This window comes from Oratosquilla oratoria, chromosome 16 (genome assembly GCF_046742065.1).
Source record: "Oratosquilla oratoria isolate Oo_2021 chromosome 16, ASM4674206v1, whole genome shotgun sequence".
Taxonomy (NCBI): Eukaryota; Metazoa; Arthropoda; class Malacostraca; order Stomatopoda; family Squillidae; genus Oratosquilla; species Oratosquilla oratoria.
In genome coordinates this window covers 12,365,094-12,381,728 of record NC_134792.1, presented here as the reverse complement: position 1 = coordinate 12,381,728, position 16,635 = coordinate 12,365,094, and the positions used below count along the sequence as shown (strand labels likewise).

General features: G+C 38.5%; 1 protein-coding gene across 4 annotated transcripts in view; it reads right to left on the bottom strand.

Annotated features, from left to right (window-relative positions):
- The window catches only part of LOC143033829 (regulation of nuclear pre-mRNA domain-containing protein 1B), a 211,219-nt gene extending 198,405 nt beyond the window's left edge, over positions 1-12,814 (bottom strand). For all 4 annotated transcript variants that reach the window (XM_076199357.1, XM_076199356.1, XM_076199358.1 and 1 more), the window contains exon 1: positions 12,589-12,814. In XM_076199357.1, coding sequence (XP_076055472.1) covers positions 12,589-12,739 — 151 coding nt within the window. In that variant the 5' untranslated portion in view covers positions 12,740-12,814. The remainder of the gene's footprint in view (positions 1-12,588) is intronic.
- Positions 12,815-16,635: the final 3,821 nt, after the last annotated feature.

Below are 16,635 nucleotides of genomic sequence, written 5' to 3'. Positions count from 1 at the left end.
GTAGAAAATGAGAACATAAGAACATAAGAATAAAGGAGACTGCAAAAGACCATAAGGCCTACACTAGGCAGCTCCGTATCCATCACCACCTGTCATCCCCATCCATAAAGTTGTCTAATCGTTTTTTAAAACAACTGATAGTTTCAGCGCTTACTACATGGTTACTAAGTTTATTCCATTTATCGACCACCCTATTAGTAAACCAATTCTTGCCTATTTCCTTCTTAAATCTAAATTTGTCCAGTTTATACCCATTACTGCGAGTCCTGCCCTGTTGTTTTATTATGATGACCTTGTTTGCATTACCCTTGTTATAGCCTTTGATCCACTTGAACACTTCTATTAGATCACCCCGCACTCTGCGTCTTTCCAGAGTGTAAGTTTAGGTGCCTAAGCCTCTCTTCGTAAGGCAAATTTCCGAGTCCTTGTATCATTTTGGTCATTCTTCTCTGTACTGATTCTAGTGAATTTATGTCCATTCTGTAGGACGGAAACCAAAACTGTACCGCATAGTCAAGGATGGGTCTAACTATCGCTAGATAGAGTTTAATAATTACCTCTGCACTTCTATTCGTTACCGTCCTAGCAATGAAGCCTAATGCTTTGTTAGCTTTATTTCTGGCGCTAATGCACTGCTTCCTGGTTTTAAGGTCCGGACTCACCAGAACTCCCAAGTCCCTCTCGCACTCAGATTTTTCTAAAAATGTATTATCTAAGTTGTATCTATTTTCGGGGTTGTGTAGCCCTATGTTTAACACGCTACACTTAGAGATATTGAAGTTCATTTGCCATTTCACCGACCATGTTAACAGTTTATTAAGATCATCCTGCAGAATGTGGGCGTCGTCTCCTGACCTAATTAGGCGTCCTATTTTAGTGTCGTCCACAAACTTACTAACATCACTATTTAACCCATCGTCTAAGTCGTTTATATACATAATGAACGACAAGGGACCCAAAACCGAACCCTGGGGGACCCCGCTAGTAACATTGCCCCACCTAGATTTTATTCCATTTATGGTGACCCGCTGTTTTCTGTTACTGATCCAAGCTCTAATCCATTCTAACACTTTTCCTCCTATGCCATGGGCTTTGATTTTATTTAGTAGTCTCTAGTCACTTTGTCGAACGCTTTGCTAAAGTCAAGGTAAATAACATCGTAATTTTCATTGTTGTCTGACGCCTTATATACTTTAGTGTAAAAGGATAGAAGATTAGTCACACATGACTTACCCTTGGAGAAACCATGCTGTGAATCACGAATTAAATCATGCCTTTCAATGTGTTCTCTGAGTCTATTTACTTCTATTGATTCAAGCATTTTTCCTATAACCGATGTCAAACTGATTGGCCTGTAGTTGCATATAGACGATCTATCTCCCTTCTTAAAACAGGAACAACGTTTGGCTGCCTCCAAGCAGCTGGAACAGAACCAGTGTCTACCGATTTATTGAATACAGGTACTCCTCGTTTAACGACCTACTCGGTCAACGACAACTCGGAGTAACGACGGGCTTTATGACGTCGTTTAACGTAAATCTCCTGAGGAAATTTGTATGTTATAAATGAACTTGTACGGTGGATATTAGCTGTGAGGTAAGGTGTTCTGAAGCTTAGGTCTACATTACCATCCTGCAAGCTGCAAAAACTACCTGGGGTACAGTGTATACCAGTAGTGGTAAATTTTTAGTTTCGACCATGGGCGCAATATAACAATAGAAAATTAATTATTAATTTTGTAAATTATAATGTATCAACGTAATATGCAATTGTATGAGCGGAAATTAAAAAAAAAGCTAAAACAGATTTCGTAAGTAACGAAGTCATGTCGGACGAATGGTACACCATGTTTGTTATGATAGATGCCGATGTCGAAGAAATGAAAGGATAAATTAATTTGTCTAACCTAAACTAAACTAACCTAACCTGTGTTTAATAAATTACCTGCAAATTAAATGTCATCCGGCTCGTCCTCGTTGTCGTCGTCGTGAGAGACGTTGGCAGACGACAAGATGGCGTCCCGAGCCTATGCTACCGACTTCATTCATTAGCATATTTTCTTGTAGCAAGGTATTTTTTACTTTCATTTCCGCCCACAAAATTCCATATTACGTTGATACATTTTAATTTACAAAATTAATAATTAATTTTCTATTGCTATATTGCGCCCATGGTCGAAACTAAAAAAATACCCCGGAATTCAATATGGAATGTCAGCATACGCGGATTTGGTCATATACGGTAATTTTAGGAACCTAACCACCGTAAATAAACAGTAAATAAAGCTTTAATGTACTGTATAAATGAAGGAAAATACACGAAAATAAAGATACATGTATTGCTGGACATTGTACATACAGTACATGTACGTATATGTATACACTTTCGCTTAACGACCAATTCGGTTAACGACGGCGCGCTGGTCCCAATTGTCGTCGTTAAACGAGGAGTACCTGTATTTCAGTTAACTGGTCGCAGATTTCAAATTTACACTGACCTGGGAGTCACTATTATGAATAATATGTCCCCTGAGAAACATATAAACAATATTTTTTGAGAAACTTATAATTTAATAAGAACAATCAAAGTGGCATTTACATACCTATAATATGGTGAAGAAAATACTAGTCACTTTGATAAGACCAAGAATGGAGTATGCAGCAACGATATGGTCACCAAGTACAAAAAAATGTATAACAAAACTTGAAAAGAATACAAAGAGCAATTACGAAATTGGCACCAAAACTCTCAGAACTATCATATGAGAAGAGACTACCAAAACTTGAGCTACAGACATTAAAGCAAAAAAGAGAGAGAGAGAGGAGACTTGATAACTATTTATAGAATCATGAAAGGCATAGAAACTATTGATAGAGAGGACCTAATAAAATGGGATAGTAGAAATACAAGAGGGCACGGAAAGAAAATAAAAAAAAGTTATAGAAGAGACCTGAAAAAGAACAGCTTTCCCCACAGGGTGATATATGTTTGGAACAAGTTAGATGAAAATATGGTGTGCACAAAAACGATACACGAATTTAAAAACAGTCTAGATAAAACGAGATATGAAGACAGGACACAAGCATAGCTCCCTTTCCCGTAAAATACAACTAGGTAAATAAATAAATACATACATATATATATACATACACATGATGATGGTGATTCTGTTTAAAATAATGAACTCCCCCTACAGAGGATTTTGTAGCATGGTTCAACTCACTGGTAGCTGGGTTCAAACTACTGTCACCTCAACCTCTGTTACAATTAGCACTCTTACCCACTCAGACAGCGAGCATCCTATGTGTATGTATATATATATATATATATATATATATATATATATATGTACATACATTTACCAAAGGCTTTTTCCCCTTTACATGGGAGGTAGCCAAAAAGAAAAAGGCATAAAAACCATTCCCACCCATTCCATCCCTAATACACTCTACTCCCCTCCACCCTCTCTCTTATCTTGGCATCAACTTCCTCAATCCCTCCTCCGATCCTGCTACAAGCACAGTGTCATCCGCAAACGACAGCTGGCTCACCTACCACTTTTCTCCATTTTCTTTAAACATCTCCAATCCCTGACCCACTACCCTTGCATTTACCTCTCACACCACCCCATCCTTGTATAAGTTGAACAGCCAGGGCGACATAACACATCCCTGACAAAGTCCCACCTTTACCTCAAACCACTCACTCTCCATTTCTTCTCCTGACACATGCTCTACTACTCTCATAAAAACTCTTGACAGCTCCTAGAAACTTTCCTCCTATCCCATATATCTGCAAAACCTCCCACACTGTCTTCCTGTCTACCCTGTCATAAGCCTTTTCCAGATCCATAAAAGCCCAAAAAACATCCTTACCTTTTCCTATAGCTTTCTTACATATCTGTCTTACCACAAAAATCTGATCTACGCAACCTCTACCTGTCCTAAATCCACACTGTTCCTCACCAATTACTCCCTCTGCTCCTCTCCTAATTCTCTTAATCAAGGTCCTCCCATAAGCCTTCCCAACTACACCTAACAAGCTAATTCCTCTGAAACTACTACACTTACACTTGTCCCCTTTTCCCTTGTAAATGGAACTATACAGGCACTCCTCCAGTCCTCCGGCACTCTACCCTCTCTTCAGCAAACATTAAATAACCTCATCAGCCAGTCCACCATCACTGTACCTCCCTTTTTCAGACATTCTGCATGGCATCCATCCAGACCAGGTGTCTTACCTGCTCTCATCACCTTAACCACTGCCTTCACTTCATCCTTCCTTATTTCTCCTCCATTTTCCTCGCTCATCACAGTCATTTTCTTATCACTTCCCACTACAACTATCTTTCCCTCCCTATCCTCATTCACACTTAGCATACATACATACATATAGCAAAGAAAAATGCATAAAACCATTCCCACCCATTCCATCCCTAAATACATTCTGTTCCCCTCCACCTTCTACCCTCCCTCATATCTTGGCACCTCCTGGATGACGGGTCATTCCTACATCTTGTTTACTGTCCTGGGTCAGAGGCAGTGTCACATGACACAGCACATCCACAGCAAGGCTGCTTCATTAAATCGGCGACCCCCCTCTCCGTCCCCTCAAGCAACTCCCCAAAATACTCTGCCCATCTTCCTCTTACTGCCTTCTCTTCCATTACCATCTCTCCATCTGCACCTTTTACCTTTTCTTCTCTACTTGATTCGCCTCCTCTTCCTCTCTTAACCACTTCACTCCAGACTTAAATCTCGCGGGCAGCAGCCAATGCCAGCCGTACGACGTGTCGTAATAATACTCGCATCATAAAATATAGTCACCGCTTATATCGATCGTTCTCTCTTTCACCCGCGAATTTTGAAAACCAAAGAGAATGGGATTCAGGGCACATTTGTGAGAATGTAAAAACACAGGGGCGACTACAATAAATATAATCAAGACGCCGATATGGCAGCGTCGCGAATCCACTTGCTCCTCATGACGCCTACGTAGGCGGCACCGTATGGAAGGGGTTAATTTCTTTCCAAAATATCTTTTTATTACTTTCAAATTTTCTGTCATACTCTTACCCCGTTTCACATCTGCTCTCCTCTTTGCCTCCTTTACCTTGTGCTTTACTTCTCTTTTCTTTGTACCTCTCATATGACTCCCTCGTCCTATTTTGTAACCAATCTGTGAATGCTCACTTCTTCTCTTCTACAACCTTCTTTGTTTCCTCATCCCACCATTCACTACCCTTCCTTCTATTTCCTCCCGTCCTTGTTCCAAACACCATCTTTGCACACTTTGTGACTCCCTCCTTGAACCTTCCCCATTCCTCCTCTACTCTATCATTCACTCCCTCCCACTTCTCTCTCAGCTTCTTCTTGTACTCCTCCTTTTCATTTAAAGAGTTCACTCTAAGCACCTCCCTACCTTTTGTCCTTTTCCTTTTTCTCCATCTATCCTCCACTCTCAACTTACCTTCCACCAAAAAATTATCTGATATTCCCCCACTCTCTCCCCTTAGCACATATATATTGTTAACTTCCTATTATTCTCCTATCTACCAATACATAGTCCATTAATGCTCTATCTACCACCCTTCCATCCACCACCCTCTCCCATGTGTACTTATGCTTGACTTTCTTCCAAAACACTGTATTTGCTATCATCAGCTCTCTAGACACATCTCCACCATTGACTCTTCATTATGATTCTTTCCTGGAACTCCACATTCCCGAACCACTCCATCAATTGGTTCATTTCCTACCCTAGCATTAAGGTCTCCCAATACTACTACATTGATGTTCCTCCCTAATCCCTCTATGCACTCATTTAAATCTATCCAAAAAGCCTCCCTTTCTTCTACACTCTTCTCGCTACCAGGCCCATATGCACTTACAAAAACCCTCATCTCCTTTCCCAGTTTCACCTTCATCCACATAATCCTAGAAGAAACCTCCTTCCACTCCATTATACATTTACCTACATCTTCACTTACTAGTATAGCCACCCCTTCTCTCCCTCGCCCTCTCTTCACTCCTGAGAACCTCCCAACTACACTCCCAAACTCACACTCACTCTTCCCTCTCAACTTAGTTTCACTCAGAGCCAACACATCCATCTTTCTTCTCACGAACATACTACCTATCTCTTCCCTTTTACTCTCATCTGTAGGAGGGGAGCAATTAACAGTTGTTAGCTCTTGTATCAAAATGTTGATGAAACATTGGCTGGAACTTCCAAAATGTTGTATTCTTTATTGAGAGCAATACTGATCCAACATGACTCTTGAGTTCTGAAGTCAGTAGAAACTGCCTTAGAAATGGAGTTATTATCGTCTATACTTCTGGACCCAACCAGACAGTTCATGAAACATAAAAAGCTGTTGTCAAATCACAACTAGAAAATAAGACTACTGGATAGCTTGACTGGCTATAAGCAATACAGTGAAAATAGCAATCAGGTCTAAAATTACTGCACTGTGAAAACAAGTGTCCTTATTGATCTACATATAAAAAGTAATTGAAAAATATTTTGAATTTTCAAGTATTGTAAACCAGTTCTTCAATTCTTACCTCATATTCTTCTTTTAACAATAAGATACATATTACTTAATAAACAAAGTCAATAATAAGACCTGCACTAATTTTCTATTTCTGCACTCTTAATCAGTAAAAACTACAGAACATTAATCAAAAGTTAATCTGCAAATCAAAATATTGTAAATCTAAAGAAAAAACACTTCAACAATATAGCAATAGAAACTATTCATTTTCTAAATCATAGTACATCAACATACTTTTTTTTAATGTGAGTCAATAACAAAAAAAAAGTTACTAATAGCAATACAACTGTAACGACTTGGATGTCGACGAACTTTAAGATGCCACGTTTGTTGTGATAGATGAACTAACAAAAGCCTAATAAACTGGTCTAGTTTAACCTAACCTACCATAGCCTCCTATGTGATATGCATTTAGGGAATGATATAATTGTATGGGACTAGACAGACGACACACACATGGCACCTCAAAGCTCGTGTTGCAGCTCCATTCAGTAGTATATCGCTTTTAGCAAGGTATTTTATTATTTATTTCTGCCAAGAAAAACAAGTATTATGATGTACTTTAATTTATGAAATTAATATTTCATTTTATATTATTGTGTCACATAGGTGTGCACTTCCTTAATGATACCAAAAATATATCAGAAATCATGTCTTCTTTAAGAATTTAGAAGCCAGTCACTGTCAGTTAGACAATGGCTTTCAAGTTGTGGACCGGGTGTTCTCCAACTCCAGGTGACATTAATAAGTGCTGTTACAAAGACAATAGGAATTCCTTGGACTTTATGAGAGAACACAGGGTTACAGGGTTCTGCCATCATCTGCTAATTGCCCAAGGTACAATAATAATCAGGCCATCAGCATCCGTGATGATGACAATGACCCGGATGATCTTTAGAATTTGAGGTACCGAATTACTAAATATAGGTTAGGGTACGTAGGTTAGTTAGGTAGGTTAGGTTAGGTTAGGTCAGGTAGGTTAGGTTAGAATAGACGAATTTATCCTTTCATTTCTTCGACCTTGGCATCTATCAAAACAAAAATGGAGTATCATTCAACCACCACGACTCCATTCATTAGTAAATCAGTTTTACCAACTTTTTTGTTATTGAATTCCACTAAGAAAAGTGTATATTACCTTGATGTATTACAATTTATAAAATTAATAATTCATTTTCTTTTGGTATGTCGCATAGGTATGCACAACTAAAAATTGACCAAAGTTGCTAAAAGCAATACTCAAACTAACATAGCCACTGTAACTGCTTGAGACGACATCTTTGTTTTGGTAGATGCAGAGGTCTAAGAAATTAAAGTATATTAAATTTGTCTACTTTAACCTAACCTAACCTGTATTTAGTAAAACAGTGCCTATAATTCATGAGATCATCAGGGTCATCGTCATCATCTTCGACCTCCAAATCTATCAAAACTAAGATGGCATTTCAAGGAGTTTGTGTATCACTTTTAGGAACATTTTCTGTTATTGATTTTTGCCAAGAAAATTATATATATTACATTGACAAAATCAATATTCAATTTTCTACTACTATAATGTGTAGGTACTTCTTTTTCTGATGTTATATCATGTGGGTGTGCACTTCTAAAAAAAATATTGGTATGGTTCAATCATTTCTAGCCATATGCCAACTGATATTCCTCCTAGAAAAAAGTCAGGGTATCATTTTAGTTGTGCACACCTATGCAATATAGCACTAGAAAATTACATATTAATTTTGTAAATCATAATCTATGAACGTAATATGCTATTTTCTTAGCAGAAAAAAAAAAAAAACCTTGCTACAATTGAGCCTACTAATGAACAAAGCCACTAGGATACAGTCCAGATGCCTTGTTGTCTGTCCATCCAGTCCAGCCACTGTCAGTTGGACGACAGCTTTCATGTGGACAGGGTGTTCTCCAACTCCAAGTGATGTTAATAAGTGCTGTTACAAAGACAGCAGGACTTTCTGAGAGAACATGGGGTTCTGCCATCATTTGTTAATTGCCCAAAGTAAAATAATAATCAGGCCATCAGGATCTGTAACAACGACGATGACCCGGATGATCTTTAGAATCTAAGGTACTGAATTACAGTGGAACCTCGCTATTCGTACACAATCCGTTCCAAGAGGCTGTTCGAATGACGATTTGTACGAATGGCGAATAATTTTTTCCCATAAGATACAGTATAATGTAAATTGGATTAATCCTTTCCAGACCCACAGATTATTCTTATTGTAATAATATTTTAAGCATAGAATACATAAAAACTATGAAAAAACAATAAACAAATTTGTACAGTATAAGAAATAAAAAAAAATCTAACTGGACTTTACCTGCACTGAGGTGAGCTGATGGCATAAGTGGAAGGTGTAGAGGAGGAGGGATGTTGATGTTACTGTTTGGAAGGGAAGTCACCTTCCATATAAACATCAGGTAACATCCCTTCAGGTGTTTTCTCTCTTTCTGGTGTTCTTTCTTTTTTCTGTCTTTTTGCACTAAAAGAATCTCGGGATTCTTTCTTTAAAAACCTGTCCAATGTTGTCTGCCTTTGGCGATTTCTTGGAATTTTTCTAAAATGGTCAATAACATTGTTATTGAACAAATTGATGCTCCTGTGGACCATAGCAGTGTTAGGATGCCATTTTTCCACCACTCTCTGTGTTTTCTCACAGTGATAACACAGTTCTTTAATTTCTGCAGTGGAAATGCTTCCCTTACTACTTTCCTCCTCTGAAGAAGACAGTTCTTCAACCACTTCTTCTTGCTGCTCCCTGTGCAGTTCTTGGAGTTCTTCAGTTGTCAGGTCATTTCTATGGTCTTCGACCAACTCCTCCACATCATCACTGTCTAAATCCAATCCCATGGACTTCCCCAGGGACACAATATCATCCACCACTACAGGCTCCGTATGAAAGCCTTCAAAGTCTCTGTCTGCCACACAGTCTTGCCAAAGATTCTTCCAGGCAGAGTTCAGTGTCCTGAAAAACACTTCTCCCAGGCTTTGTCTATTATCCTCAAACAATGAAGGATATTGAAATGGTTCTTCCAAAAGTCCCTCAGGGTTAGTTCTGTGTCAGAGGTCACTTCAAAGCACCTTTGAAAAAGTGCAATTTGTGTAAAGCTTTTTGAAGTTTGAAATGACCTGCTGATGCATGGGCTGGATTAGAGTGGTATTAGGGGGCAAAAATCTCACTTGGATGAAGCTGTATTCACCCACCAGATCTTCCTCCAAGCCTGGAGAGTGAGCAGGAGCATTGCCCATTACCAGAAGGGCCTTGAGTGGTAAATTTTTCTGCTCTTGATATTTTTTCACACTCGGGGCAAACACTTCATATATCCAATCGGTGAAGAACTGCCTTGTTACCCAAGCCTTACTATTAACCCTCCACATTCCACTGAGTTTACTTTTTATAACATTATTTTTCTTGAACACTCTTGGGTTTTCTGAGTGGTAGACAAGCAAAAGTTTAATTTTGAGGTCCCTACTAGCATTAGCACACAACAAGAGTGTAAGCCTGTCTTTCATAGGCTTGTGTCCTGGCAATGATTTCTCCTCTTTTGTGATGTAAGTCCTCTTAGGCATCTTCTTCCAGAAGAGGCCAGTTTCGTCACAATTAAAAACTTGGTGAGGAGTAAATCCCTCACTCTCTACAAAGTCTTTAAATTCCCCAACAAACTTTTCAGCAGCCTCTTTGTTTGCGCTGGCAGCCTCCCCACACCTAACAACACTGTGAATGCCACTTCGTTTCTTAAATCGATCAAACCACCTCCTACTTGCTTTAAATTCATCACTTTGTGCACTGGTTCCAGAGCTGTCTCACTTAAGGTCATCATACAACCACTTTGCTTTTTCACAAATTATTGTTTCAGAAATGCTGTCACCAGCAAGTTTTTTTCGTTAATCCAAACTAACAAGTTTTTCCACTTGTTCAATTATAGGTGACCTGCTCACAGCAAGAATGGTCACTCCTTTTGCCACATTAGCCTCTTTTATTGTCTTTATTTTTCAGTATAGACGATATGGTTGATTTCGCCATGCCATACTGAATTGCCAGGTCAGAGATATGAGTTCCACTTTCAAACTTCACAATGAGTTCTTTTTTCAATTCAATTGTCATTCTCACTGCTTTCCTTTTAGGGTTGGTTGAATCACTAATCTTTTTTGGACCCATGGCTGCACTATTTTTAATAAAGATAACAAAAATAGCAATAAAGTAGCACAAAATTTCACAAAGCTTGCGTGGATGATGTGTAGTTTACGGAGGCTAGCATGAGACTAAGCTGAAGTGGTCGCATGGCGCGACCAGTAACAAGGTGACGCTGTCCGAATTGCGGGGCAAGTACGAATGATGAGTTGAATTTTACCTTGAACAAGTTGGACAAATAACGAGTTGTACGAATGGCAGGGTTCCACTGTACTAAATATAGGTTAGGTTACGTAGGTTAGGCTGGGTAGAATAGACGAATTTATCATCCTTTCAATTCTTTGACTTCAGCACCTATCAAAAAATGGCATATCATTCACCCACCTCAACTTCATTAATAAATGTTTTAGCAACTTTTTTACTGATTTCCGCCAAGAAAATCACATATGACATCGATGCATTATGATTTACAAAATTAATCTTTTATTGCTTTATCACGTAGGTGTGCACTTCTTAAAATTTATCATAGTCATTTATTGTCAAACTGTATTTTGTTTAGTTAAATTTAAGGCTATGCCTTTGGTGCAAGTAAATGTTGGGTATTTTTTTAGTTTCGACCATGGGCGCAATATAGCAATAGAAAATTAATTATTAATTTTGTAAATTAAAATGTATCAACGTAATATGCAATTTTGTGGGTGGAAATGAAAATAAAAAAATACCTTGCTACAAGCCAATATACTAATAAACGAAGTTGGTAGCATAGGATTGGGATGCCATCTTGTCTGTCAATTGACGGCCTCAGTACTTCCGACAGTACCTCGCCAGGTACATTTTCTTGAAGGAATGTTATGGAGCGGAGATACATGCATTCCTTCAAGCTGCAAAAACTTTGTATACCCCACAAGCTGAGAGAGTGGTTGAAAAGCCCGCCAACATGTCTCACGACAACGACAACGAGGACGAGCCGGATGACATTTAATTTGCAGGTAATGATTTATTAAACACAGGTTAGGTTAGTTTAGGTTAAACGAATTTATCATCCTTCCATTTCTTCGACGTTGGCATCTATCATAACAAACATGACGTACCATTCGTCCAACACGACTTCGTTACTTACGAAATCTGTTTTAGCTCCTTTTTTGTTTTTTATTTCCACTCACAAAATTGCATATCACATTGATACCTTATAATTTACAACATTAATAATTAATTTTCTATTGCTATATTGCACCCATGGTCAAAACTAAAAATTTAATATTAGCTGAGATCTTTAAAATCAAAACTTTGGGAAAACAACACTAGATACTGGCAATAATGATTGAATATGGCATTCTTCATACAGCAATGACAACAATGACACTCTAAATTGCTATACTCAATGTCTTTTTGTAATTAACATGTTATGCATGTATATAATATAATAATCTACATATTTATAATTTCATACGTGAACCTACTAAAACATAATGAGATCACAAAGTTTTCAGTCCCACTTCCTTCTTAGATAACTGCAGCATTCTTGCATAAGTTTCCTAATATTCAACAATAGGTTTGCATGTATTGGAATGAATACACAGTTACAGTAATAGGTGATAGTTGTCTAAATGCCTTTTTGCAACTGCCCTGTCTTACTAATTCAACAAGCCAACAATTAATTCATAGAATCACCTCATAAAAGTTACCATACTATAATGCATGCCCTGTCTTACTAATTCAACAAGCCAACAATTAATTCATATAATCACCTCATAAAAGTTACCATACTATAATGCATATACATGTACTTTAAATCTATGCACATATCACATAACTAGATTAAATGGGCTGCTTTAACATAACTTGCCATTGACTTTTATCAAATGTTGACAGTAATCTTACCTTTGACCAATTCCCGAAGCCACACGTTGACAACAGTGTGAGCGTGTTTTTTATGGTGAATAAGCCATAACGATAAAGTTTGTATCGATTGTTGTGACATATTGAGATCATCGAGCTTCTTCTTCAACCCATCTTCATTGAAATTTGCCATATTTTCACCAGGAAAAAGGCGAACAACAGCTAATAGCAGATCCCTAACACGTAGCCAACATTACAATATTTTCGTTTGCAGCGTTCGGATGAACTTTTCCCGTTAACTGTAATATTTTAATTTCAAAATAATAAAATGTCCACTTTCACTGTATATCAGACTATATACGTGACTAACAGAAAGAAAGATAATAATTCTGAAATGTACATGATGCTTTACTCTTCTATTGATTACATTCATAATACATTCGAAGCCAATCGTGAAGGATAAGGACATTTTAGACGAAGGAGTAGCTCTGAATCAAAACATTGCAGTCCAATATTTCTTAGTAACAATATTACGGGTGTAGGTAAAACTAAAAACAACTACATTAGTGCAAGTATTATTAATATGAATTGTTTTATTTTTGTATGTGACTCAGGATGACCAGATTTTGAAAACTGAAATACGGGACACCTAAATTGGATAGGTATATATGATGTGTACCGGCTATGTGAAACGCACAAAAGCTCGCATCTCCAGGATCTGCTTCATTGACGTGTACATTTTTTCTCACATGCTTTAAAGATGTGAGCCCATTGTATAGTATCACTTTCGAATTAATATACCTGTAAAATGTCAATTGAAATACGGGACAAAACGCGTCCCGGGGAGGGTCGATATGGGACGCTGGACGCTTTAAATACAGGACGATCCAGTATAATACGGGATGTCTGGTCACCCTAGTGTGACTTAAACATGGATTTGATAATATGGACTAAGGAAAAATACTCAGGATTTAATGATCATGAATAGATAATTTTCGTCTCACTAATATTGATGACTGGGTACCATCCTACCTGACCATGTGGTACCTACCCACCCTTACTTTCCACATATGCTACTAGAATATCCAACCAACACAGCTCTTTGCAATGAATTACTCTACCACTTCAATCTCAAAACAGCGATCATACTACATCTAATCATAAGAGATCAACACAAATACTTTTTATTCTCTCCATACTTTTATGCAAGAGGATCCTAAGAAAAAATCACATACACCATCTAACGCAATACACCGACACTCTCGTAGCTTAGAAATCCTATCCCCCTACTTCCTACCAACCATTGTGCGTTGGTGGCGTAGTCGAAAGCATGCGAATCTCGTAATTTCCCAGAGGCGGGCTCGAGTCCTACACTTTTCTCAGTTTCCCAGTAGTGACTGTTACCCGCCTCAACAGTCTAAGCATATAGGGGGAAAATGACTGCTTCAGTCGCAGCTATGCGCCTCCTGGCATATGCTCTTCACCATTTACTACCTTAACACCATGAAGCTGGAGGATATCTCGACGACGGCGCGATATTGTCCATAAAGTTAGAAGAGCTGGTGAACTGTCGGTTATAATTACAAGTCCTTAAGCGAAGATATGTGGCGGTAGGGGTAACTGTTGATCTTTGGAAGTCCCTAGTCACAACCTAATCAGTAGGATATATAGGTCTAGTGCTGGGACAGAGAAAGTAATACAGATCGGTAGTGGCCTGCACGACTGAGCGGCCCCCTTCAGGATCCGCACTGTCCAACCAACATGGCATTATGCATTCATTCCCAGAATCTCGTCTGATTGGGAATGATGTGGGGGAGGGAGGAGGCGTTCCCCGGACCTTCTGTCTTGGAGAAAGGCTAAATGCTGCTTCACCGCCTTCTCGTGATGTCTTCTAGGAACGCCTCCCACCAGGGAGTTGATTCCAGGGGATGTAGGCTCTGCTAAATCCCACTTCGTCCACTCACATGACGTTCATTTCCATTTCGTCTACTGTTGATATTATTTCTATTCGTGTTAGAAAAAAAAACACGTTTCTTAGTATGTACATTTATGTCACGAATCCCTGGACAATGGAAAAAGGAGAAGTTGTAAATGTGGGGTTATGAAAATCCTCATCCCTTCAGGAATGGGCAAAGGGGGATAGTTTCAGTGAGAGCCAAGGTCCAGTAGATTCGAGTCACCGACCGGGACCACGCTCGCTTCCCTCTGAGCAGCGTGTCTATATTTCAAAACTTGAAAAGGGATATAGAAAGAATCAATTCATGTTATAAATCACAACCCTAGGCTAATCAAATAAACTTGAAATTATTTTTATAGTAGGAATTCCACAGTGAGCACAATTTGAAAGCAAGCAATTTCACAACTTGAATATAAGTAATGTAGTATTAAACAAGATCACATGAATAATTTCACAACTTGAATGTAAGTAATGTGGTATTAAACGAGAGCACATAACTCAAATGAAATGTTGTTCATTAAAATCCACAATGAGTTCAATTTGAAAGCAAGTCATTTCACAACTTGAGAATATAAGTAATATAATATTGAACGAGAGCACATAACTCAAATGAAATGCTGTTCATTAAATTCCACAATGAGCACAATTTGAAAGCAAGTGATTTCACAACTTGAATGTAAGTAATGTAGTATTAAACAAGAATACATAACTCAAATGAAATGTGGTTCATTAAATTCCTATAATGTTTTAAATAACCCACTGTCGGAGAAACAAAGCAAAAGAAACAGACGAACTGTATGGGCAATGGTCACCTGATTGTATAACAACTTATGCTGTGAATGAAGTGTTACCATTCCCAAGTCCGCCCCACCTCGGACATGTGACTTGAGCCACCTCCCCTTGTTCCCACTTTGTACCTCTCTCACTGTATATATTCTTGTACATCTTACCTTGTACCTATCTGCTGAAGAGAACCTTAGTAGTGGTCGAAATATACAGTTCGTCTGTTCCTTTTGCTTTGTTTCTCCGACAGTGGGTTATTTAAAACATTTTACTAAATGTGCTTATACATTTTCGTCTTGTGAAATTCCTATAACTTGCCGGTTCTACCTAGCTAGCCCTGCGCACTCGACTCCTAAAATTTACAAAAAATATCTCTGGTTTCCGAGAGTTTCTCCATACATTCTGCACTCCCTGGTTTCGGTTCCAACAGATGATGAACTTCTAAACTTGTAGGATGCAGTTGCTGATGCGTGATACACTTATAATTTGTGGATTGGAGGCGTCATGGCTACCTTCCTTGGTGAAACCTTAGAGCTGATGGGAGGTTTTAACACCGCACAAGTCCATTCATCGTAGATCAGGAGCGTTACTTCGATTACGAAATTGTTTCGAGTAATGTAAAGTTAATGGTCACACGAGTCGGGAACGAGATGGAAAGTTTTGATAACCGTCCATGCGGTAGGGACAAGTCTCTCGTCCTAGTGCTCGGGACGTGTACTTCACCCTTTGAGGACTCTTACATATCTGCTGATACCCAACGTGTGAACGTGGGGCGCGGGCTCGGCGTCGTACAATGTTGTCAAGTTTCTTAATTTCGAATCATTGCTTCCGAAGGGTATGGAGTGTAATGTGTCTGTAGGAGTTTAATTGTGTCTAATAATCCCCTTTGAGACAATCACTAGAGACGAGAGATATGTGGTAAGTGCCAAACACGCAGTATTTTGGTAGGAGTTTATTGCGGAGGTCTACACACAAGTATGGCAGGAAGGAATCTGTCACAAGCGAATGCTTGGGGCCTAGCTTGGGCATTAAGACGCGCCCGTGGCCTAGTTTCTGATACATTGGTGCTAGGCGGGAAAAAGATTGGGCAAAACAATACATACTAACATATCTAGGTATATACATAGGAATGTACAGAAACAAGAGAACAATCACATATAATGATGAATATGCATGCAAAATGGTTAAGGGTAACATATATTTAGTTCCTTAATTCTACGTGTACAATTGGCATAGACGCATACGCGTTTAGCGTACGCCTAATGACGTATATATATTTGGTTATATAATTATGTATAGGGCACTTATATAATGTAATGACTACATAGGCTTACTTATACAAAACATTT